This window comes from Coptis chinensis, chromosome 1, assembly GCF_015680905.1.
Source record: "Coptis chinensis isolate HL-2020 chromosome 1, ASM1568090v1, whole genome shotgun sequence".
NCBI classification, from domain to species: domain Eukaryota; kingdom Viridiplantae; phylum Streptophyta; class Magnoliopsida; order Ranunculales; family Ranunculaceae; genus Coptis; species Coptis chinensis.
Genome location: NC_141456.1, coordinates 37,244,408 through 37,270,194, shown reverse-complemented (window position 1 = coordinate 37,270,194; position 25,787 = coordinate 37,244,408). Strand labels below are relative to the sequence as shown.

Genomic DNA, 25,787 nt, shown 5'->3' with positions numbered 1-25,787 from the left:
TCTTTATCTTACTTTCTTATTGAAAGCTTTTCTAAGCTACCTATGATAGGTGTCGATCTTTAGCCTTACTTGATCCTTTGTCTCCTCGAGATTGAGAACTTCTGAAGCCATTCTTTCATTATTTTGACCATTCTTTATCATTTTTGTTCTGGATGTCGATACCACCGTTTTTGATGGAGTTATTGCCTCCATACCATAGGCCAAAGTAAAAGGTGATTCACCTGTAGCTGTTCGAGGTGTTATTCTATAAGCCCATAAAACGCTATTTAGCTCATCCACCCAAAGACCTTTCTTGTCTTCTAATTTTTTCTTGATATTATCCATAATGGTCTTATTTGTTGCCTCTGCCTGCCTGTTACCTTGAGCATAGTATGGCATAGATGTGAAGTGATTAACCTTGTAAGATTCCAAGAAAGCTTTCACTTTTCCTCCTTTGAACTATGGACCATTATATGATATAATAGCATAAGGCAATCCATATCGACATATGACTCGTTCAAAAAGGAAATTTATGACATCCTTTTCTTTGATATGCTACAGAGCTATGGCTTCTACCTATTTTGTAAAATAATCTGTGACTGCCAATATGAACCTTCTTTTGCCTCTCCCTAGTGTAAGCGGACCGACAATATCCATACCCCATAGAGCAAAAGGCCATGGGTTTGAGACACAATGTAACTCTTCAGCGGGAACATATATGGCTTTCCCATGAACTTGGCACTTTACACACTTTTTCGCATATCGAAGACAATCCCTTCACATTTGAGGCCAAAAATATCCCTGTCTCGTGATTTTATTGGCCAACGATCTACCAACTGAGTGGTTTCCACATTCGCCTTCGTGAAGCTCGGCAATGATTAGCTGCGCTTCCTCATACGATATGCATTTCAAATGTGGACCACTAGGATTCTTTCGATATAATTCATTATCAACCAATACATATCTTTGGGCGCCAGACATGATTCTTATAGCCTCATTTTTGTCCTCCACTACTTTCCCATTAGCTAAATATGAGATGTATGGTTCCATCCATGACGCCCCCAGTGTATCAATTTCCATGACTGTCGAGTCGTCAATGTCGATACTTGGCTTCTCTTGAACTCCAATATGCAGAGTATGACCTTCTGTGTTTTCCAGCATTGCTGCCACATATGCTAAGGCATTCGCATGCCTATTCTCATTTCTATTGAGATGCTGAAGTCTTATTTTACTGAAATTCTTTAACTTGGCTTTTATAAAATTCAAATAATCGACCATATTTTCACATTTTGATGAGTATCCCCCATTGATCTAGTTTACCACGAGCATCGAGTCACTAAAAATCGATAACTCTTTTATATTGAGAGATTTAGCCATCTCGAGACCAGCTATTAAGGCTTCATATTCAGCCTCATTATTCGACGCATGGAAACCCAATGTTATTGCAGTCTCGAGTCTTTGATTTTCAGGAGTAACCAACACCACTCCGATGCCACACCCCTCTCCTCCAGAGGATCCATCGACAAATAGTCTCCAACTATTTGTTCCAGCCCATGGATCGTCTGCATTGATAACATTTTCAGGCTCTTGCAGCATTGCGAACTCCTCTTTTTCCATGCCCCAACTGGCATCTTCAGATGGAAAATTAGCTAGGAAGTCGGCTAGTACTTGACTCTTTTCCGATATGCGGTTTCGATACTCGACTCCGAATTCATTTATTAATAACGACCACTTAGACATCCTTCATGACTTAGCAATTTTTGCTAGAGTCTGCTTTAATGGGAGATTCGTCATTACAATCACTGAATGTGCTTGAAAATATGGCTTTAATCTTTGAGACAAGAATAAAAGTGCCAAGGCATACTTTTCTATCATCGAATATCGAGTCTCGGCTTCGAGCATTGTTTTACTTTGAAAATACACTGGTCTTTCCAATCCATTTTCTACCTTCACGAGGACAGAGCTTATAGCAAAATATGAGCCAAATAAAGAAGCAAACTTTCTCCCTCATCTAGCTTTGTTAGAGTTGACATTTCTTGCAAATATTTCTTTAATTCAGAAAATGTTTCTTCACATTCCTTATTCCAACAAAACTTGACATTCTTTTTAAGCAATTTAAAAAGTGGCTTACAGAGATCAGACGTTCTGGAAATAAATCTATTGAGCGCAGCTATTTTTCCCGTTAGCCTTTGTATTTGCTTTCAAGTTGTAGGTGATGGCATTTGTTGAAGCGCTCGTATTTGATCAGGATTAGCATTGATACCTCGCTTCGTGACTATATATCCTAAAAACTTGCCAGAACTGACCCCGTAAGTACATTTTTCGGGATTAAGCTTCATATTAAACTCTCTCAATATTCTGAATACAGTGTCGAGGTCCCTTACGTGATCTCTAGTTTTCATAGACTTGATAACCATATCATCGATATAGACCTTGACAATACGTTTGATGAGTTTTTTGAACATCTTCTCCACTAGCCTTTGGTAAGTAGCTCCCGCATTTTTCAATCCAAATGGCATTATGATGAAACAGTATATTCCACCATTGACCACGAATGCCGTTTTTAACTGGTCTAACACAGCCAGTAGAATCTGAAAATATCCTAAATAACCATCACAAAAACTGATCAACTCGAAACCAGCCGTTCGATCAACCAATTCATCAATTCTAGGCATGGGATAGTGATCCTTTGTACACTTTTTATTTACATCGGTAAAGTTAACACAAATTCGAACCTTACCATCTTTCTTGGGTACCGCCACTATGTTTGCTACGCATTCAGAATGCTCAACTTCTCTAATGATACCATTATCTAACATTTTTTGTATCTCCACCTGGACTGCTTCTTCATACATTGGCCTCACTTTTCTATGCTTCTAATGCATTGGAGCTACATTTTCCTCCATATTCAGTTTATGTGAACATATCTCTGGATCGATACCGGTGAGATCCGACATCGACCTTGCAAAAACATCTTGATTCTCTTCCAAAAATATTATCAACTCCTTTCTTATACCTACAGCCATTTCTGTACCGATGAATGTATGATGCTCACTTTCTCCTTTATCGATATTAATCTTGTCCACCGCCTCTATGGTTTTTCTTTCCCATGGTGGTTCCTTATGCTTATTTATCTCTTGAGTGAACTTTACCTGCTCATGTATATGTATGCTAATATCGGCAGGCAAAGTTTGCTGTAACTGTTAAGTAGAGTTTTCCAAGACGCCCCCAGTGTCTTGGCTCTTCCCCTTCATCATTCCCTTTACTGTAACGAAATTACACTTTTATGATTCAGACTGATCGCCCCTAATCTTGTGCAATCCATATACGGTTGGGAATCTAAGAACTTGATAAAATGTACTGGGCACAGCCTGCATTTTGTGTATCCATTTCCTTCCCAATATAGCATTGTGATCAGATTGGTGCTTGATGACCACGAACTTCGTCATTACCGTTTGAGGCCCAACTCGAATTGGCAATTTTATCTCCCCAGCAGGTTTGGTAGAAGTTCCATTAAAACCATATAAATTGAACTTTGGTGGTTTTAAATGCGACTCATCGAGACAAACTCCTTTGAATGCTTTCCAAAATAAAATATTAACTGAACTACCACAGTCCACTAATATCTTCTGTACATCATAGCCCGAAATACGCAAAGTGATTAGCAAAGCATTATCATGTGGTAACATTACCTTAGACAAGTCCTTCGGTACGAACATGATTGCCCCAGGAATGCTAGACGATATTAGCTGCTGACTTACTGGCACTGGCTCGATATTGACCTCGAGAACTTCTTTGACCGTCGAGATCTTCCTTATCTTATCTCGAACAATCTTTTTCTGAGGAATTTCCCCTTTGTAAATCATGTTTATTACGCCCAATGGCTTTTCTCTTATGGTCGCTGTTTCTACAGGTCTAACATCGGCACGAAACTCTCTTAGTTTCCCATATTTCATAAGCCTGTCTATCTCTTTTAATAACTGGAGAAACTTATTAATCTCGTGGTTCTCAATCTTGTGAAATTGACAATAAGGCTTTCCTTTCATTTCTCTAAGAGTGTATTTCGGCCACACCACAAAATCTTCCTTTGCTATTCTCCGCAAAATATCCTCCGCTGTGGAATTTAGAGCTATGAAATTACTAGGATCAAGCTCTTCTTTCAATATTCTATCATACTTTCTTCGATGTTGAGGTTGATTATCTCGATTTGTATAATGCTCCTGAGGTCTTTTGTTATTTGACCTCGAGGAGTCTTGATTCTCATATTGATCATTATTATCTTTCTCTTTTTTCCCCGCGTTGGTGACTTGCAATACCGCTTGCACCGTGACGGTTCTCAATCCCTCCTCTACTATGATATCTCTATCCACCTTATCATACAATTCTTGCAACGTTTTTACCTCTTTCCTCAACAAATACTTATGCATATAAGATCTTGGTATTACTCCAGCTTGAAAAGCTATGACAGCTGCCATTTTTTATTCATCTAATCTTTCCACTGACTGCGTTTCAGCCTTGAACCTCGATAAGAAATCTTTTAATGACTCCTTCTTCGCTTGTTTCAATTGGAACAAGGCTGACACCTGCTTTGGCTTCACCTTTTGGTGACCATACTTAGTAAGAAACCTTTCTTCAATCTCTCAAAAGCATGAAATGGACCCCTCTGGAATTGTACAAAACCACTTTAATGCCTTCCCTTTCAAGCTTCACGAAAATGATCGACATAGTACCGTATCCCAATATTCGGTGCCTTGATATATCGAGAACTGATGTCGATAACTAAACAAATGATTCATGGGGTCAGTAGCTCCTTCATATTGGCTCAATTTTGGATTTTTAAATTTCGGAGGTAACGAGGCCCTCTCCATCTCTTTTCTTAATGGATTTCTACCGACATCATCTGCCAGCTTCTTATCGATGCCGATACCTTTTCCAATAACTAATTTCCTAATTGCTTTTGCATCATTTCCTGCACCATCTCCTTTGTAACTAGTGTTTTACCTTCTTCTTCATTCACCACTTTCGGAGTCGTTCTCGCTACAGATTGTACTTCTTCGATATGACTCCTTTTCCTCTCCTCGAGATGACTCTTTCGCACTATTAGAGTTCCTGAACTCGATTCCTCATCATCTTTCTCATGCATAACGTCTTCAACACACTTCTCCTTCTCTTCCCTTATTGATTTATTCTCAGGCATTAGCATCTGATTTTGCTTTTCTAATTCATTCATCCTTCTCAACAATTCTTTCAAAGATATTTCTTTCTCTTGCATTTCCTCTACTTCTTCTATCATTTTGCTTGTTGATCTTCGAGTTCTTCGCTCCTCATTCTTAGACACAGCCTGAGAAGTGCTTCCTTCATTCACCATCATTGCTTTACTTGCTGTAGCACGCTTTGGAGGCATCTTGATTGCTTTCTTTAACCAAATTCCTATTCTCTTCACAATTAATTTCAAAACTTCCAAGAAAACCAGAAAATAATGTTCTTTCTTGATCCTTAACTCCTCACTGATATTTCCAATAGCTTCTCTTTACCACTAAGATTTCAATCAATGGATTCTATCAAAGAAAAAGAAAACAAAAGACAAAACAATCGATCTTTGTCTTTGAACCACAGACGACGCCAATGTTGTGATTAAAGAAACTAGCTTTGATTTAAAAGAAATGAAGAACTAAAGATGAAGATAAAAATTGAATCAAAATGAAAATGGCTTTGGTTATTACTGAACAGTATCGATTACAATTTTGTTTTTCTCTTTCTCTCTCTCTCTCTCTCTCGTTCATCTTTTTCAGATTTGTGTAATGATTTTCCAATGAATGAATCTCTTCTTTTCCAGTCTTTTTATAGTACTTTGAGAATAGCTTTGACTAATCAATACTTGTCGCGTGTCCATTCTCTTCTTCTTCCTCTTTTTCCCGCCTTAAACCTGCGATGTACAAACTTATTTACCAATTATCGATATATCGCCATACTCGGGCTGGAATATCGAGGTGACGATATTTGCCCACGACCAAAATCTCTTTTGGCATCCATATGTCACTAGAAAAGATTGTAAAATGCCAACAAAGCGCGCAAATTATTGAAGGATTTGAAGGTGTGGTGCAATATCGGGTCTGTAACTCTGTATTCTAAACAAGTAATTAGGATGAGAGCCTAATTTTTTAAAAAATTGCTCTAAGTCTACTTAAATTTTAATTTCGCCCCAAGTCCAAAAACACGGGCTGACGTCACTAGGTAAAATTAAATTTTCATATGTAAAAATACTATGTAAATTTAAATTTTCATATGATGACGTCAGCCCGGTTTGTCCTTGAGCCAAAATTATTAATGAAAATGTGTCATTGAGCCGAAATTATAAATAAAAAATGATGATGTATGATGACGTCAGCCCGGTTTTGGACTTATGACGAAGTTAAACAAGTAATTGGGCTGAGAACCTAATTTTCAAAAAGCATTCGCCCTAAGTCCACTTGAATTTTAATTTCTCCCTAAGTCTAAAAACACAGGCTGGTGTCATTATGTAAATTTAAATTTTCATATGTAAAAATACTATGTAAATTTAAATTTGCATATGAAAATGTACATTTTCATATGTAAATTTAAATTTGCATATGAAAATGTACATTTTCATATGCAAATTTAAAATTTAAAATTTACATAGGTAAAGAAAACCTATGTAAATTTAAATTTTCATGTGATGATGTCAGCCCGGTTTGTCATTGAGCCGAAATTATAAGTAAAAAATAAAGACGTCAGCCTGGTTTTGGACTTATATGACAAAATTAAAATTGAAGTGAACTTATGGCAGTATTATTATTGGGTTTTGTCCTTGGGTTGTGATCTCTGGAAATTAAAATTGAAGTGGACTTTTGAGGAAATTATTATTGGGCTTTGTCCTTGGTTAGTAATGTCTGTACTCTAAAACCCAACAAAAAGTCCACAAACGCCAAAGAGTTAGCCGTTCTGCTTGCGTTACTGTTAAAGTAAAGTAATGGTACCTCACATGTAGGCATGTAGTCATGTACTAGCTTCTTAATCCAATGTGAAATAAGAATCCATTGACTTAAAAAGTCATGTTAAAGGCTTAAACAACTACCAAGTTGTTCCAATTGCCATAAGAAAAGGAGGGATCCTTGTCAAATCCGTTTCAGCTTTGTATGCAGGGTCAATGAAGCAGAGAACTTCAGAAAGGTTCATATGTGCTCACCTACTTCCAACTAGGAATGGGCAATGGGCCGGGTCGGGCTAGCCCAGCCCTAAACATTTAAAAGCCTTTAGATATTAAGGTCGGGCTGGCCCGGCCCTAAAGTTAACATAGGGTCGGGTCGGGCCGGGTCACAAGTCTAAATCTTAATCCCTGACCCTACCCTAAGCCCTCTTTAAAGGCTTTAGGGCCGGGTTTTAGGGCCGGGCCTATATATTTTCTTCATTTTACAAATGTCATTTTTCAAACAAAAGTTGCTTTTTTGGTTTCTGTGTTACAAATTTCTGCTCTGTATTTCGCTTTCATGGTGTGGACGAAAACCTTTAGTTCTAGACTTGGCTTGGATGTGAATAAAAATATAATTTATAAGAAGTAAGTGGGAAAATAAATTGAGAATAATAAGTTCTAGACTTTGATTTGATGATCAAAGGAATAAAGTCTTATTTTTTTATTAGGCTAATGTTCATTGTTCTTCATGGCTGCTAGATAGGTTGACAAGTTTTTGTTATATAAAACAAGTTATTGAAAGTAATATTGGGTGTAAGTGATAAATTACAAATGACAATATTATTTTAATTTAAAATATTTAACAAAGGGTTGGACAATTATGGTACGTGTATTTATAGTGAAAATGTGAAACTATAACTAGGGCTTGGTTAGGGCTGAATTAGGGTCGGGCCTATGTTTCAGAACCTTAGCCCTAGCCCTGCCCTAGAAGGCCTTAGGGTCGGGTTGGCCCTGCCCTAAACTCTGTGAGGGCTTTAGTTGTGAGGGCTTTATAGGGCTTAGGGTTGGGTCGGTCAGGGCCGGGTTAGGGTCGTTAGGGCCAAATTCCCACCCCTACTTCCAACCATCCATTTAGAGTAGTTCATCTCTGCTCGCCTGATAATATAGTAAGTATCTAAGCCTTCGTCGTCGTTCATCAATTATATGTTGTTTTCATGTATATGTAATTATGAATGGTATAGTATGCAGGCGAACTTTCAAGAATACATCACCATGGAACTTAATTAATTAAATTAAATGAAAACTAGCTAGTTGATCCAGTCATTTCAGGTATAAACTTGTCACCTGTGTACAATTCTTTGAATATCCTGTATACCTCTATCGGATTAGCTGCACGTGGGTTTTGTTAGATCTTGAACTTCTGTGCATGCTTATATACATGAACAAATCATACTCAAATAAGAGATGGCCAGAGATCTAACTTTTGATATCTGCATTGGTATCGTACTTTAATATTCATATCTACAGTAGTTATTATTACAGCTGGTTCACAGTTGCCACCGAACACATAATGATTTCTTCGTCAACACTTTTCTGGTACCATAAGTTTTTCGTGTTAGATACTTAGATGATCCTATTAGAAAGTCTATATTTGTAAAGAAGATCCCTATAATCAAGGGACTGCCAAATTGTACAAGCTAGAGAATGTATATATAGACCAAGTAAACTCAATGAAAAGTAAATTAAAAGTTTCAATATCTTACATATTTGTTCATGGTATCGGAGCAAGATTCTGGAAATCTTTTTTACTGAAATTGTCTCATCTCTTTCACCTCTACAAACCCGAAAATTAAAGTCTATCCAATGTCTATGCCAAGTCTTGCTCTTCCAAACATCTCCACTCTAGTCTCTGTTAAACTATCAGAAACAAATTTTCTTCTTTGGCAAACTCAGATCAAGCCCTTTCTTATTGGCCAAAATTATTGGTGTTTCGTCGACGGATCACACCCATGTCCCCCTCAATTTCTATCTCCGGGAATTACTGAAAATCCTGCGTATACTACATGCTATAAAACTGATCAAACACTTGTGAGTTTAATCAATGTGACTCTCACTGAACCTGTTCTCTCTCAAGTTGTTGGCCTTACCACCTCTCATAAAATCTGGAAGTGCCTTATGTCAATTCCACTCATCTGTGATTTGAACTTATGTCAATCTTGAAAGGAACTAAATCAATCTCGGAATACCTTCAATATGCCAAAACTCTTGCTGACTGTCTTGCTGCGATAAACGAACCAGTGAAGAATGATGATCTTGTCACCTTTGTTCTTCGGGGTCTTGAACCTAAATATCAAATGCTTGTTACTGCTATGTTGAACTTTCCTCCCCTTCCTCCATTCTATGATCTTCGAGGACGTCTTCTCTCGTATGAAAATCATATATCAAGAACACAAGTGAATACTTCTTCATAGTCTGCACTTATCTCCACCACAAACAACAACAACATCAATTATCATAACAACCGTGGTAGAAATCAAAACCGTGGTGGCTAGCTATAACAATCGTGGAGGGTACAACAATCGTGGTGGCTACAATAATGGTGGCTATAACAACCAAGGAAACTTTAATCGTGGAGGCTTCAATATAATGGTCGTGGAGGTTTCAACAATGCTCGCGGCAGTTTTAACAATGGCCGTGGAAGCCGTGGTCATGGCTATGATAATAGCCGTAGTCCTTTCTTTTCTGAAGTTGGTATTCTTGGAAGTGCTCTAGGATATTCTAACACTCCAGATATTAATTTTGTGCCATGCCAACTCTGCAGTTGGTCTGGCCATTCTGCTATGACTTGCCCACTTTGGAAAAATAGGAATAATGTTGATCAACTTTCTAATAATTTTGCTGGTATGCAGATGTCTCAATCAGGTGAACCAAGTTGGTATTTTGACACAGGTGCCACTAATCATATGACCAGTGACACTCGGTCTTTCGCTCAAATGTCTAATTATGGTGGTTTCGATCAAGTCAGGTTGGGTAATGGTGAATCTCTCCCTATTGCGCACACCATTAGTCTCTCCCTCTCTTTTGGCTCTTCATCTTTCCATCTCTCTAGTGTTCTTAATGTAGAAAGTTGTATAGAATTTTTAGTGTATAGAGCACGACCCGCGCTCAGATAAAGGCATGATGGAGCGCGACCCACGCCTCGGGCATGACTGATGTCCAGTACTTTGAGCGCGATCTGCGCTCTTCTCTAGTACAAACAGAGTGTGGGTTGCGCCCTGTGTTTATGAAGTCAGACCGACTGTTTGTAAACTCTATATAAACAATTGTAACCTATTTAGAATTTAATCAAGTAAATATACAACTGAATTGAATTGAATCATCTGGTTCTACATGGTATTGGAGCCAAACCATTGAAATCCGCTGCGTATTACAACCTTGAATCCTTGAATCTCAAACCCAATTTTTTTCTGAAACCTAAATCTCAAACCCAAATTTTTTTTTTTTTTTTTCCTACAATGGTTGAATCTGACAACAATTCTTCAAACGTCATTCATCACCACTACACCCCACAAGACAACTTTGCATTCCCAAAAACTCTTTCATTAGATGAGTCAAACTATACCATATGGGCTCCTTTCATGCGGATGCGTATTGGAGCAAGGGGAAAGATTGGTTTTTTGATTGGCGCAAAGGTTGAACCGGATATGAATTCGCCCGAATATGAAGTTTGGGCAACAAATAATGAAAAGGTGAAAAGTTGGCTTATTGATTCTATGGAGATTTATCTTATGAATCGATATATTTGTCTTCCTACTACAAGAGACATTTGGGAGGCTGTGGAGAAGACTTTCTATGATGACTCTGATGAAACTCGAATTTTTGAATTGAATACGAAGTGCTTTGAAGCGAAGGAGAATGGGAGACTTATTCCTTCCTATTATAACGAATTAGTGGCCATGTTCTAGGAGATTGATCAAAGGGTGACATCCCAGAATAGCAATGTTGCAGCTGTAGTTCATGAGATGTCAACAATGTCCAGATTGCGAGTTCATATGTTTTTGCGTGGACTGGATTCGAAGTATGATCAGGTGCGTGAAGAGATTCTTCGCAAGGAGCCTAAATTTTCCTTAGAGCAAAGCTATGCTTAATTCGCAAGGTGCAATCGGAGAAACAGGCTATGGGGCGCTCTATATCCACTGAATCCTCTGTCTTGGCTGTTCATAGCAAGATCAGTACTCCACCCGGTTTCTCTGGTCCTTCACGCCACCCTAAAGGTAAATCCAATCCTTATGTAGATAAAAAGTGCAGTGTTTGTGGAGAATTGGGTCATAGCAAGGAGAGATGTTATGAAGTGATTGGCTACCCTGATTGGTGGGACTTCGCAAAGAGGCCACGAAAGAATATAAGCAAGGCTGCCATTGCTAATACTGTCCATGGACATCCAGACCATGTTTCGGCTAATGTAACTCAATCAGGTATGAATGGTAAGGTTATTTCGAATAGTACATGGATAATTGATTCAGGTGCATCTGACCATATGACAAATGACTCTAGCCTTGTGGAAAGTCTTAGAGTTTTACCTCAAACCGCTGTTTCTACAGCAGATGGTACTCCAACTCCGGTTAGCGGAGAAGGTTCTATTATGTTATCTAAAACCCTCACTCTTGAATCTATCTTAGTTGTTCCATCCCTTATAACCTATTGTCTGTTTGTCAAATCATTCTAGCACTTGCATGTACTGTGACGTTCTATCCATCCTTCTGTGTTTTTCAGGGCATTATGACTCGACAAGTCCTTGGTTATAGTGTTAGAAGGGGGAAACTGTACTATCTGGATTTGATAGAAGCTGGAGAGAAACAGAAGAATTCTCTAGGGCAAGATAATCAGGTCAATAGGGTCGAGAATGCAAAAGAAATTGTGTGGTTATGGCATCGTCGATAGGTCATCTTTCGTTTAGTTATCTTAAGAGGTTGCAACCTTAGTTATTTTCAGTTGTTAGTGATTCTGAGTTTCATTGTGACATTTATGAAATGGCCAAGAGTCACCGTATTTCTTATTCACAAAGTATTAATAGATGTCCTGTTCCTTTTATGAAAATTCCCTCTGATGTTTGGGGTCCTGCCAAAGTTTCTTCTTTTTCTGGAGTTCGTTATTATGTGACCTTTATTGATGATTACACTCGCATGACTTGGGTGTCATTACTGAAACACAAAAGTGATGTATATGGGATGTTTACTGTTTTTTACAAAATGGTGGAGACACAGTATCAATAATCTATCAGGGTCTTTCAGTCTGATAATGGTGGCGAATTTGTGAATAGCCTCATGTCTAAATTTTGCCGGTCAATTAGAATTCATTATCAAACCTCTAATTCTGGTAACCCCCAACAAAATGGTTTAGCAAAATGGAAGAACAGGCAGTTGTTGGAAGTTGTTCGTGCTTCCTTGTTTGGCATGAATGTACCTCGATCCTATTGGGGTGAAGCAGTGAAATCAGCAGCCTATGTTATAAACTGTACTCCCTCACGGGTAATTGAGTTCCAGAATCCTTATCAGAACCTCCATACACTTTTGTCCATCCTACAACCAGAATGAAGTAAACTTGATCCTTGTGCGAAGAAGTGTATTTTTGTGGGTTATGCCGAGTTTCAGAAAGGGTATAGGTGTTATGATCCCATTATTGACAAGATGCATATATCTCTTGATGTCTCATTCCCTGAATCTGACCTGTATTACTCAGGGGGAGTTTCCCAGTCTTCCCTTCAGGGGGAAAGTTATGATGAAGGGAGTCCTGATGTCTTTGGAGAATTGGAACACTTGGAGGAACGATTTGAAGTTCCTGAAGTAGAAATTGATCCTGTAGCAGTAGAGACAGAAGCACATGATCCGGATGTATCTGAAACTGTAGCACACGAGCCGGATGTATCTGAAACGGTAGTACACGACATTTCGCCTTCTACATCAATAACTGAAGATCTCGATCAGCATGATCCACCTCAGGTACCTCCTATAATCGTTAATGAATCTGTTGGGTTAGAAAGTCTTGAACCTAGACAATCACAAAGAGCGAGTAGGGGAGTTCCTAAGAAACAATATGAACCAGCCATCAAAGCCAATGCCAAATATCCTATAGCTAATTCTATGTCTAACCATAGCCTTTCTGAGTCACATGCACTTGTCATAAATCAATTATATATTGTATCTATTCCTAGTAACGTGCAGGATGCTTTGAAAGATCCAAAATGGAAGAAATCAATGAATGAAGAATTGGATGCCCTTTAAAAGAATGTAACATGGGAGGTAGTTGATATGCCTGTTGGAATGAAGACTGTTGGATGTCGTTGGGTGTTTATTGTGAAGCTTAATGCAGATGGAACTATTAGTAGATATAAGGCGAGATTGGTTGCCAAGGGATACACACAACGTTATGAAATTGATTATGAGGAGACTTTCGCACCTGTGGCGAAAATCAATACTGTCCGAATTTTAATTTCGCTTGCAGCAAATGAAGATTGGCCCTTGCACCAGCTTGATGTGAAGAATGCATTCCTAAATGGGAATTTGGAGGAATAAGTATACATGGATATGCCTCCAGGTGTGAAGAACCATCCCAAAGATGTTGGGAAGGTGTGTAAACTGAAGAAGGCTTTGTATGGCCTGAAACAGTCTCCAAGAGCTTGGTTTGGAAGACTTACACAATCAATGAGAGTTTTTGGGTACAAACAGAGTAATTCTGACCATACCTTGTTTATCAAACACAAGGATGGTAAGATTATAGCTCTAATTGTGTATGTTGATGACATGATCGTTACAAGGAATGATCCGAAGGAAATAAATGAATTGCAAAAGTATTTGTCGGCAGAATTTGAAATGAAGGATCTAGGACAATTGAAGTATTTTCTGGGTATTGAAGTTGCAAGGTCTAAAAAGGGGATTTCACTCTCACAGAGGAAGTATGCCCTAGATTTGTTTGCTGAAATAGGAATGTTAGATTGCAAACCAATGGAGACACCTATTGAGATGAATCATGGACTCGCCATTCATCCTGATCAAGTTCCTACTGATAAAAGAAGGTATCAGCGTCTTGTAGGAAGGTTAATTTATCTCTCTCATACGAGACATGATATTGCTTATGCTGTGAGTGTGGTTAGTCAGTTTATGCATTGTCCTAGTGAAGAACATATGAATGCAGTCTCTCATATCTTAAAGTATTTGAAGAAGGCACCGGGCAAAGGTTTACTATTTGGAAAGTATGATGTGTTGGATATTGTCGGATACACAGATGCAGATTGGGCTGGTGATAGAACTGATAGACGTTCTACATCAGGATATTTCACTTTTGTCGGTGGAAATCTTGTAACTTGGCGTAGTAAGAAGTAGAAAGTTGTTGCTAGATCGAGTGTAGAAGCTGAATTTCGAGGTTTGGCACAGGGAGTATGTGAATTGTTATGGATCTGTACTGTCTTGATGGAATTGGGCTTCAAGTTTTAAAAGCCTATGGATTTATATTGTGATAATCAAGCCGCCATTCAAATTGCACATAACCCAGTTCAGCATGATCGAACAAAACATGTGGAGGTTGATCGTCATTTTATTAAAGAAAATCTTGATAGGAAGGTTATTCGGTTTCCGTTCGTAACCTCAGAGGAGCAATTAGCTGATGTTCTTACCAAAGGTGTATCTCACAAGGTGTTTGACAGCTCAGTTGACAAGTTGGGCATGATTGACATCTATGCACCAACTTGAGGGGAAGTGTAGAAAGTTGTATAGATTTTTTAGTGTATAGAGCGCGATCCGCGCTCAGATAAAGGCATGATGGAGTGCGACCCGCGCCTTGGGCATGACTGATGTCCAGTACTTTGAGCGCGACCTGCGCTCTTCTCCAGTACAAACAGAGCGCGGGTTGTGCCCCTTATTTCCGAAGTCAGACCGGCTGTTTGTAAACTCTATATAAACAATTGTAACCTATTTATAATTTAATCAAGTAAATATACAACTGAATTGAATTGAATCCTCTGGTTCTACACTTCATGTTCCCAATATGAACAAAAACTTATTATCCGTTGCTCAATTTACTAAAGATAACTATGTTAGTTGTTGTTTTTTATGCCATGGGGATTTCTTGTCAAAGATTTACGAACTGGGTCTATTCTGTTTCAGGGCCGATATGAAGGTGGCCTCTATCTGTTTCGTTCAATGCGTCCTCATCGTTTTGCTTTTTCTGCCAGTAGTACTTCACCCTTTTGGCATCGCAGACTTGGACATCAGTCCCCCAAAGTCATCCAGATTTTAGGATCAAATAAATGCTTAGGACCATCATTTCATTTTATTCATCCACACTTTTGTAAGGATTGTGCTCTTGGAAAGTCCACACGACTCCCATTTTCTCTTAATGAAACTCATTCTTTTGCTCCATTTTACCTAGCTCATTCTGATGTTTGGATGTCGCCAGCTGTGTCTGTGTCTGGTTTTCGTTATTATGTGTTGTTTACTGATGATTACACTTGATATTATTGGATCTTTCCTATACGACAAAAATCTGAGGTTTTCACTCATTTTACTAATTTCCTAACCTTTGTTGAAAATTATTTTTCCTGTACACTAAAAGTTTTTCAAAGTGATGGTGGTGGTGAATATGCCAATCACTTATTTTATGATTTGTGTGCGCATAAGGGAATTAGTCATCGTTTTTCAAGCCCTCACCCCAACAAAATGGTCTTGCAGAGCGCAAGCATCGTCACATCTCTGAAATGGGAAATTACACTTTTAATTATGGCTCAATTTCTGTTGAGTCTATGGGTTGAAAGCAATTTGCCTTCTTTGTTCACTTGATTAATCGATTACCCTCTTGACACGGAATGGGCATCTCCATTCGAGTTGTTATTTGGCAAAAAGCCAGACTATATGAGCCTCAGAGTTTTTTGTTGTACCTGCTATCCTTTTCTTGGTGTCTATGTTACTCACAAATTACAGCCTAGATCGGTTGAATGTGTTTTTCTTGGTTATAGCTCACACCATAAAGGATATTGTTGCCTTCATCCTTCTACTGGCAGACTTTATATCTTTCGACATGTTCTTTTTGACGAGACTCGATTTCCTTATGTATCAGTACAATTGAATCCATCATCAGTTTCACCTTCAAGGGACTATTCAGATATGGTATTTGTTCCTCTTATTAGGCCATCACCATCTGCTCAACATCCATTGCCCACTATTCCGAGTCATTCCTCTGCACCTACAGATTCTCTTGCTAAAGTATCATCATCTACCGAGCTAGCTGCATCACAGTCCTCTTTTGATGCCATGTCTACACCATCAGCATCACATTCTCCTAGTGCAACGTCTCCACCATCAGTACGACAATCTTCTTCACATCTAACTTGGTCACCAACTCCACCACCTCCGCCTCCGCATAGACCCGCTCATACCATGGTTACTAGGTTTAAGGTTGGTGCCAATAAACCTAATCCACGATATGCAAATGCATCCACTCGCCATCGTATTCCATCTACTTATGCTAGTCTAGTTTATTCTTTTGAGATTGAACCTACATGTTATTCTCAAGCTGTAAAGTTTTCAGAATGGAGGCATGCCATGGCTGATGAGTTTAATGCACTTTTAAAGAATCGTACTTGGACTCTTGTTCCTTTCCGTCCATACCTAAATATAGTTGGTTGCAAGTGGGTTTTCAAAATTATATTAAAAGACATTCTAACGGCACTATTGAGAGGTATAAAGCTCGGTTAGTTGTAAAAGGTTTTCACCAGCAACCTGGTCTTGATTTTGGTGAAACATTTAGTCCGGTTGTTAAACCTGCTACTATTTGCATTATTCTTAGCCTTGCAGTATCCTTTGGTTGGCGAATTCGACAGCTTGATGTCAAAAACACATTTCTTCACGGTTATCTTTCAGAGGAAGTGTTTATGTCTCAACCTCCTAGATTTGTCGATCCTCGGTTTCCTACACATGTTTGTAAGCTGCAAAAGGCTATTTACGGTTTGAAGCAAGCTCCACATGCGTGGTTTCAACATTTTAGCACTTTTCTTCTCTCAGTTGGCTTTACACAGAGTAAAGCAGATAGTTCTATGTTCACATACCATCAAGCCGACAAGATTATGGTTTTATTTCTCTATGTTGATGATATTGTTCTTACAGGGAATTCACCACCTCTATTGTCCTCCTTCACTCAAAAACTAGGCAACGAATTTGATATCAAGGACCTTGGCGATTTACATTTCTTCTTGGGTGTTGAAGTTTCTCGAAACTCAACAGGTTTGCATCTCTCTCAGACTAAGTATATCTTGGATGTCCTTCGGCGCACCAACATAACTGATTACAAACCATGTTCTACACCTCTTGCTCCATGTGTTGTTCTATCATCTTTGCAAGGTACATTGCTTTAAGATCCTACAGAATACCGCCAAATTGTGGGTGCTCTTCAATATCTTACGTTGACTAGGCTTGACATCGCCTTTGTTGTACATCATGTATCTCAATTTCTAAATAAGCCACGTGAACCCCACTTTGTTGCTGTTAAACGATTACTTCATTACCTAAAAGGATCTCTTGGCCAAGGTCTACACCTCCATAGTTCACCTTCTCCACTCCAACTTGTTGCCTATTCTGATGCTGATTGGGCTAGATGTCCTGATAGTCGACGTTTGACCACCGGGTATTGCGTTTTCTTGGGTTCTAACCTCATTTCATGGTGTGCCAAGAAACAACCAACTGTCTCTCACTCTAGTGCTGAAGCCGAATATAGAGCTCTTTCTCAGACTTGTGCAGACACCATTTGGATTCAACATCTCTTTCGTGATCTTATTAGACTTCCTCTCGCTTCGCCTACAATTATTTATTGTGATAATCTGAGTGCTACTTATATGGCTGCTAACCTAGTGTTTCATGCTAAGACCAAACACATTGAACTAGATTATCATTTTGTTTGTGAGCGAGTCGCTTCTAGTAGTCATTGTATTCATTTTGTCTCTTCCATTGATCAACTTGTTGATATTTTCACTAAGGGACTCTCGAAGCAATACTTTTCCTTATTGTCTTCCAAACTCGTCTTTACTATGCCGTCGAGTTTGCGGGGGAGTATTACAGCTAGTTCACAGTTGCCACCGAAGACATAAGGATTTCTTGGTCAACACTAGCTTTTCTTGTACCATAAGTTTCTTGTGTTAGATACTTAGATCCTACTAGAAAGTCTCTATTTGTAAAGAAGATCCTTATAATCAAGGGACTGCCAAATTGTACAAGCTAGAGAATGTATATATAGATCGAGTAAACTCAATAAAAAGTAAGTTAAAACTTTCAACATCTTACATATTTGTTCAGATATCATTTGCCCGGTTGACACAAGCAAACTCTAACCAACACCTTAACAGAACTAAGTAGTTTACTGAATGAAGAGCTTTTAATTTACAAGAGATATTATTCTCAATAATGTCTTTTATCTATTGGAATTCATGTCTGCTTCATTCTCACTTCTCAATTTCCTTTTCTTTTCGCACAAGTCATCATTATTATTCTTACTTCTGTACTTACTTGCGGTTGGACTGCTAAGGGCATCTCCAATGGAGGGTGTAATTTTACACTCCCACATAGGCTCCACATAGGTGCCACTAGGATTTTATACACCCCACTCTTCTATGATATATTTAAGCAAAATATACACCCTGAGTAGTTTCCAATGGGGCAAAATTAGCGAGGTGTAATTTAAAACACGGACGTTTGTCGGACTGACGTTTGAGAAATTAATAGATTCAAACGTCACTTTAAATAACGTCCGACCTTTTCTATATTTGTTGAAGAAACGTCCCGCTTCTATTTTAAGTCGCACGTTACTTTGAGTAACGTGTCAATTGTTTTGCCAAAAAAAACCCAGAAACAGTCCAGTAGACCGAAACTCTACTTCTTCTTCCTCTCAACTCCATTTTTCTCCATTTTTCTCTTCCAATGCCTCCTTGCAAACGTTTTTTTGGTGGTAGAGAACTCCGCGAAGAAGAATCAACAACGTCTAGTGTAAACTTGGGGCAAGAAGACGAATTTGTTGCTCAAACACCGGATGAAAACACACTTGAACCCATTGTTTTTCCACAATTTATCAATCCACAACAACATCCACCACTGATTCGAAGCCCAGAAACGCATGTATCAAAGAGAGTGCTTGACAACCAAGTAAGTTTTAGTATATTTTTATTTAAGATTTACATGATTAGAAATCATTTGTTTAAATGTCTAAGCAAACTTTGGTGTTTGAATTCCTAATTGTATACTATTTTAATTAATGACTTTTTTTTTTTTTTTTTATGTAATGACTAATCATAGGGTGTAACTCCTTGGTTGATTCGTTGTTCTTGGGAATCAGTTAAATTTTTTTGGAAAGCTCTTCGGAGTAGAAAGGAGCCGGGGTTTATACGAATTTGTGATGCCATATTGGCGACTCCGTTTGGTGGTATCATAGATGTGCCATATTTGAAAAATGACAAGGCACTAACGTACGCCTTGGTTGAGCGTTGGTGGGATACCACACATAGCTTCCACTTTCCTTGTGGAGAGGCCACCATCACCCCATTAGATTTCTCCATGCTTACGGGTTTGAGTATAGGGAGAGGAAGACTGTTACAATCTAACCGCAGTTATGAGACTTTTGAGCTTGAAGAAATGACTATTTCTCGAAAAGAATTTAAAGGCGATGATCCGGCTAAAGGCGTTGAGGTTGACTCCATCTAATTGGGACGAGCCTTTGGGATACAATGTAGATGGTTTGAAGATAGGTATGTGAATTACATTTTGGAGAAACCTAAAGGGTGGGAGCCAGGGGATGATCACGAGGAGGAGTACATACTTGCTTTTCTATTTTATATGGTTGGTCAAGCTTTTCTCAAAACAGGAACAAGTTCCATTCGCCTCTCCCTTGTTACGGATCTTTTGGATAGGTCGGTCATGAAAGATATTGACTTTGGTGGTGCCATTTATGCGTATTTGTTTAGAGGCATGGATGAGGCTGTGCGTACTAAATCTAGCAAGGGGCAAATATTGGGATTTAGTATTATCTTGCAGGTAATTACGTCTTAATTTTTTATTATATTTTGAAATGTAGTCGAATTAAAATATTAATCTTGCAGGCTGTGTATTATTAAATTTGTAAAACTAATTAACGAATGCTAACCATTATTTTATTTTTACTATAGTATTGGTGGTTTGAGTACGCGCGTACATTGAACCCCATTCAAGATCCATTGTACAACGGGGATGAAGTTCCAAGGATAAAGGCTTGGGGTAAAAACAGAGTTGAGAAACACTATGGAACAGTAAGACATAGTATTCATTTGTCTCGTCAGCAGATTGAGATGGCTACTGCTAATAAGATCGTATGGACACCTTGGATTACGTCATGCATAATGGTGAGAGAGCGTGACTCATTTGCTGAGGATGGTTCGATGCAAAACTATTGGGATGTTTGTCACCATGCCTTGGACTTGAGTAGGAGGAGGGTGGTTTTCATTTCGCCAGGCCCTTTAAAAGCATGGTACCTTGGGGATCGAGCTTGGCGCCAACTTACAGGAGAGGTTGCTATCCCCCACCCACCACTGGAAAAAATGTGTGCTGTAGATGTCACTCTTGCACAAATATTGTGGCACCGAGAGAACCATTGGCCGTTTGCTAGTTCTTTTATCACTGCAGATTATGGTACTTATGACTATTATTGGGCTACTGTTTCTCGAGGGTCCATCCTACCGGGGCCTATTTATCGTGCATCCAACCTTGATTTAGTCACTCCGGAGGCCTTAAGACAAGACCTCCAATTCCCAGGGCCTTCACAGGCGACCTATGCACCAGGTGGATATGATGCTCATGTGTTGTTGGGGGTTGACCCAACAGACGATGTTTGGACGGCACGTATGGTTGGATCAGAAGGCCAAGTAGTTAATTATGCGATTCCACCTATTGACAATAGTGTATTGCCACAGCTAGATCCACGCATTAACGAACATGACGTGGTAAGTTTTATGTGCTCGAATTAGTTAATTGTTGTATTTTAATTTTTCAATAGACTAATGTATACTTTTCCATATAAATAGGATACTCTACGGTCTATGTATTCCTTGTCATTGAGATTGACACATGGCATGCGTCGAGTTCTACTTGACACATCTCGGCAGAGTTTCAAGGACCTAGAGGCTGAGAGGGCGAGGGGGGATATAGCAGAGCATGAGCTCGAGGATATTAGACTACGCTTTGGTCAAGCGTACATGGATAGCCAGGGCGGTACAATTTTTGTTTATTAAGTGTATATTTTTGTAATAAGGCCTACATCAAGCAATGCACGGAAAGGCCTCCTGGTATATATTTTTTATTACATATAAATTGTTGTTTACTTAATAGCAACTAATTTGGATTGTAGACCACTCGGACTTCGTCTGAGGGACACAAAATACAAGGACACCTGAGAGGGCATAAATAGAACTTAAGGCTTTTGATTCAGTTTTGGTTAGTATACAAACTTCAAACAATTTTAGCTCTAATATATTTTGATTCAGTTTTGATTCAGCATGTGTTTTTGTTTGGATATTTTCATGGGCTGGGATTTTTTATTTGGGTATTTTTAGGTACTATATTGTGTTGGAGTGAGTTATGAGTTTGATGCTTGTTTTATTTTTTTGCTTCTTTTTGTTGGACTACAATTTTTTCTTTGCGATTGCACTTTCTTGAATTGATTTTTAGTTTTCTCTCACTTTCTTGAATTAATATATTACTGTACTTAGACTAGTCATCTGGTATTTATGATTGCTTGATTGTGGACTGAGATACTTCCCAAGCCAAGGCAATTGGATGACAAGACTTGTCATCGCAGACCAAAAGAACACAATAACTGCACAAGGGCGGATAGAACAATAACTGCACAAGGGCGGATATAACCAGGACAAACCTCTGGTTTTTCTTTCCAGTTCTGTAATTTTTCCGCAAATTTCGACCTTAGTTGGACCGTCCATTATTTTCATTCTTCAGAATTAGCCCGGATTAACTTCATAGATTATAAGAGATATAACCATGCTCACAAGTCACAACTCACTTTTTATTTGATATATAAGATGTCACAACTCACAAGGGAATGGAAGTACAAATTGAGGATTTTATACTTGCATATAAATACCCATCTATAATGTTGACTAGGATTTTATATGGTGGAAGGGACTATTTGTGATGCCAAGACTTGTCATGGTGGGCGAACATATGGCTGTGATGCCAACCCCTTTAGTTAAAATAGGCTGTGATGCCAAGTCTTGTGGAAGGGAGTGTAATTAATAGCGAGGGTAGGATTGAACACTAGTTGATGTCTTCTTGTTAAGGTAGTTTGTTGTATTTTTTCTGGTTATGTTGAATTTCCTAGTTATTTTATTGTAAGCATTTATTGTCATCTCGTCTTTGTAAAATTTGTTGTCATCGAGCAAATTTGTTTGATCTAAATGTATGCATTACCAGCAGAAATGCGTTACATGAATCCATGGAATTTACTTTCCAAAGTTCTCAACCATCTCCAAATCCAACCTTCTAAATCCTAGAAAAGGTAATTTAGTTAAACCTCAATTACTTCTTGTTCTCAGATACCCCTTGTCTTTTTTTTTCCCCTGATTCTCCACGGGATAAGGGTGTCTTTGATTGGTGGGAATATCTCCCACTCATTCCAGAAAATATATGGAAAGCACTACAATGTCGATTAAGTTACATCTTATGGCGAATTTCTGATGCCCCAAAACTTTTAGTGTATATTTGAATCACAAATGGCGTAACGAATGAATATACACCTCACTTTGCATATAGCATACACTAAGTTCAATGAAGGACCAAGCCGATCAACGTAAAAGGAACTTCATTACTCACATCCTGTCTATTCATTTTCTAGAGTTCTCATTGCTAGAGTTTCTCCTATGCCCTGAACTAATGCTTAGCTTACGCTAGAATCATTTTCTTCCACGTAAGCCTACACTAGCAATTCTAACCGTATCATTGTACTCCCAGTTGCTCCTCTTCTCCCTAGAAGCTCCTTTGAGCTTATCATTCAGCTCTAGGTCCTTTAGAACTGGCCATCTGCAACTCGATTTGCTGATGCAAACCAAACCAGATATTAATATCACCAAGATAAGAAAAAAAAAAGTTGTTGTGCAGAAGAATGGGTGAGCTTATATGATAATAAATTTACAACATGTACTACACATTGACAGTGGCTATTTTTTGGGAATCCTCGCCCAGAATTGTAAGTACAGCTTGACAATCAGGGACACTGGTTATCGCACCTAATACAAAACTTACGGGAAAATTAAGGTTGTATCATGTTTAGTAAATGAAGATACACTTTAGGACTACTAGCTTACTTCGCATGTAATTTGTGTCTTTGTGCTTATTTTTCATTTTTTGGGTTCACTCCCTATTTCCATTAAAATGCTTACAAGACAGAAAGGTTGAAAGAAAAGAGTAGTCTAATGTAGCTTTACTCTTGTTATCATCCTCAATACAGCATGCTTAATGGGAAAATATTTATGAAGTAACACTTCACAATATCGATATTGTGCACTTTCTATAGACAATAGGGCATTAGGCTGCAGATATGAATGCTTTTCTGTTTACTCTGGTTTTCTACAATTCCATGTATGATGCTAACTAAAACTTATGTGTATTTCCCTGCAAGAAGTTTGAAGCCTGTTGGAAATGTTGGAAATGTTGGGAATGCTTGCTAGCAGCCACCAAGAAGTTTGAAGCCTGCTGGAAATGCTTCAGAGCGAAGTTTGAAGAATTTTGGAATCCATGGTAGCAGAAGTTTGAAGCCTGCTGGAAATACACTAATAGTTTGAAGGCTTTTGTTTAGTGTTGTGCGGCAGAAAGTTATGAAATTTGTTTGGTTGTAAGAGTACTAGTTTTATGAACTTCAAATTGATGTCAGTGTGAACTTTTGGTTGTAATAGTACAGGTGATTATATGATATGTTGAATATTCAAATGATACTCTGTCGAATTTTTTTTAAGGTGCTTTATATGATATGTTGAATATTCAAATGATTCTCTGCCGATTTTTTTTAGGTGCTTATATGATATGCTTAAATATTCAAAGGAAACTTTGCCGATTTTTTTTAAGATGTTCAATTGACATCAAACAATAAAAGTAAGATTAGATAGATAAATCATAAGCTAAAATTCATCATGATTAAAGTACGTAAACCATAGTCCAACACTCCAACACATTAAACATAACACAATTAAACAAGATTTAATCCAATTATTGTTCTCCAGCGAAATCCCATAGATGCTCCATTAAGTCTCGAGTTAATTGAATGTTGGTTGCACGATTTTGAATGATATTTAATCGATTAACCAAATTAAGAACATGTTGATACTCATTTTCTGGTTGCTCCAAAGCAAATCTTCTATCCCCTTCTGGAGGTTCCCAATTGGCAACTCCAATTTCACGCTCGTCCTCAACAATTAAGTTGTGGAGGATTACACAAGTCTTCATTATGCGTCCAAGATCTTCCCGCTTCCAAAAGCGTGCCGAACTGCACACAATAGCAAATCGTGATTGGAGAGCACCAAAAGCACGTTCCACGTCCTTTCGACATGACTCTTGAAATATGGCAAAGTTCTTTTCTTTTGCATTCATTGGTCGTTTGATCGTTCGAATTAGAGTAGCCCACTGCGGATAAATACCATCTGCAAGATAATATCCCATACCATACGGATTTCCATTTACAATGAAATTACAAGCAGGAGATTCACCTGAACAAGAAATGCAGTTTTTAAAATATAATAAGATGTGGTGATAAATTTATGGAGCGCAAATTTTTTTAATATTTTTATTTTACCTGAAATAAGAGGTTGGAACACATTAGACCTATGGAGCACATTAATATCATTGTTGGAACCTGGCACACCAAAAAATGCATGCCATATCCATAAATCTTGATCGGCTACGGCTTCTAAAATAATGGTTGGCTCTTTCTTATGACCCCTATGTGAACCTTGCCACTCGACCGGGCAATTTTTCCATGTCCAATGCATGCAATCAATGCTCCCAAGCATGCCTGGAAAGCCACGTGCCTCATTCACTTCTAGTAAACGGTTTACATCCTCTTGTGTAGGTGTTCTAAGGTAACGTTCCTCAAACACACCATTCACAGCATCACAAAAGTGCATCAAACTTTCTATAGCTGTACTTTCTCCAAGCATAAAAGTCTCATCTGTAGAATCTGCTGCACAACCTTGTGCAAGCATACGAACCGCACACAACACCTTTTGTAAGCCGGACACTCCCCATTTTCCTATCCCATCTTTCTTGTCTACGAAGTAATTGTCATATTCTTGGACACTAGCTAAAATTCGCAAAAATAGATGGCGATGCATGCGATACCTTTGTTAAAAAAAATAATAAAATGATTAAAATAGAAACTATGCACACTTAAAATAACTAAGAAAATTTACAAAGAATGTGGCAATAATATAAAATAAAAAACTACATCAAAATTATAAATAATTTAAACAAAAAAATAAACTCACTACGCTAAAATGATATACATACGAAATTAGTAAAAATATAACTATACATACCTTCGTCGAAAATAGCTATCATCAAAAATAGGCTTATCAACAAAATACAATCTCCTTAGATGGTTCTTACAATATAATTGATCGCGGTGAACATAGTTTCTCCCCATTACACTACCACCATGCTTTGAAGTCTCTTCTCCCTCCTCAACAATTTCTTGAATTAGTGGTATCATAGGACCAACTATATTTTCCACTTTTGGACGAAACATATCATTAACCAAATTTTCCATTTCTTCATCTTCGGAAGAACTACTAGATGAAGAAGATAAATTGTTC

General features: G+C 38.3%; 2 protein-coding genes across 2 annotated transcripts; one reads left to right on the top strand and one right to left on the bottom strand.

The window, feature by feature from the left end:
- Positions 1-2,855: 2,855 nt before the first annotated feature.
- On the bottom strand, positions 2,856-4,454 carry LOC147523817 (uncharacterized). Its single transcript, XM_086572492.1, has 2 exons — positions 3,309-4,454; positions 2,856-3,131 (listed from the first exon to the last, which is right to left on the bottom strand). Exons 1-2 carry the CDS (start codon positions 4,452-4,454, stop codon positions 2,856-2,858), a joined length of 1,422 nt encoding a protein of 473 aa, XP_086428618.1.
- Positions 4,455-19,664: 15,210 nt separating this feature from the next.
- Positions 19,665-23,913, top strand: LOC147523816 (uncharacterized). The gene is made up of 6 exons (XM_086562754.1): positions 19,665-19,974; positions 20,106-20,915; positions 20,997-21,183; positions 21,320-21,409; positions 22,565-22,650; positions 23,603-23,913. The coding sequence occupies exons 1-4, from the start codon at positions 19,777-19,779 to the stop codon at positions 21,337-21,339; spliced, it is 1,215 nt and encodes a 404-aa protein (XP_086418880.1). The 5' UTR covers positions 19,665-19,776; the 3' UTR covers positions 21,340-21,409; positions 22,565-22,650; positions 23,603-23,913.
- Positions 23,914-25,787: the final 1,874 nt, after the last annotated feature.

What these genes read in the sequence shown, in the direction of transcription:
- LOC147523816 (XM_086562754.1), top strand. Translation starts at nt 19,777, where the DNA reads ATGGTTGGTCAAGCTTTTCTCAAAACAGGAACAAGTTCCATTCGCCTC. An exon ending in GCATTAACGAACATGACGTG is followed by an intron (nt 20,916 to 20,996) that starts GTAAGTTTTATG and finishes CCATATAAATAG; the next exon opens with GATACTCTACGGTCTATGTA. An exon ending in GTACATGGATAGCCAGGGCG is followed by an intron (nt 21,184 to 21,319) that starts GTACAATTTTTG and finishes TTTGGATTGTAG; the next exon opens with ACCACTCGGACTTCGTCTGA.
- LOC147523817 (XM_086572492.1), bottom strand. Translation starts at nt 4,454, where the DNA reads ATGGCAGCTGTCATAGCTTTTCAAGCTGGAGTAATACCAAGATCTTAT. An exon ending in AAGTTCTTAGATTCCCAACC is followed by an intron (nt 3,132 to 3,308) that starts GTATATGGATTG and finishes ATACATGAGCAG; the next exon opens with GTAAAGTTCACTCAAGAGAT.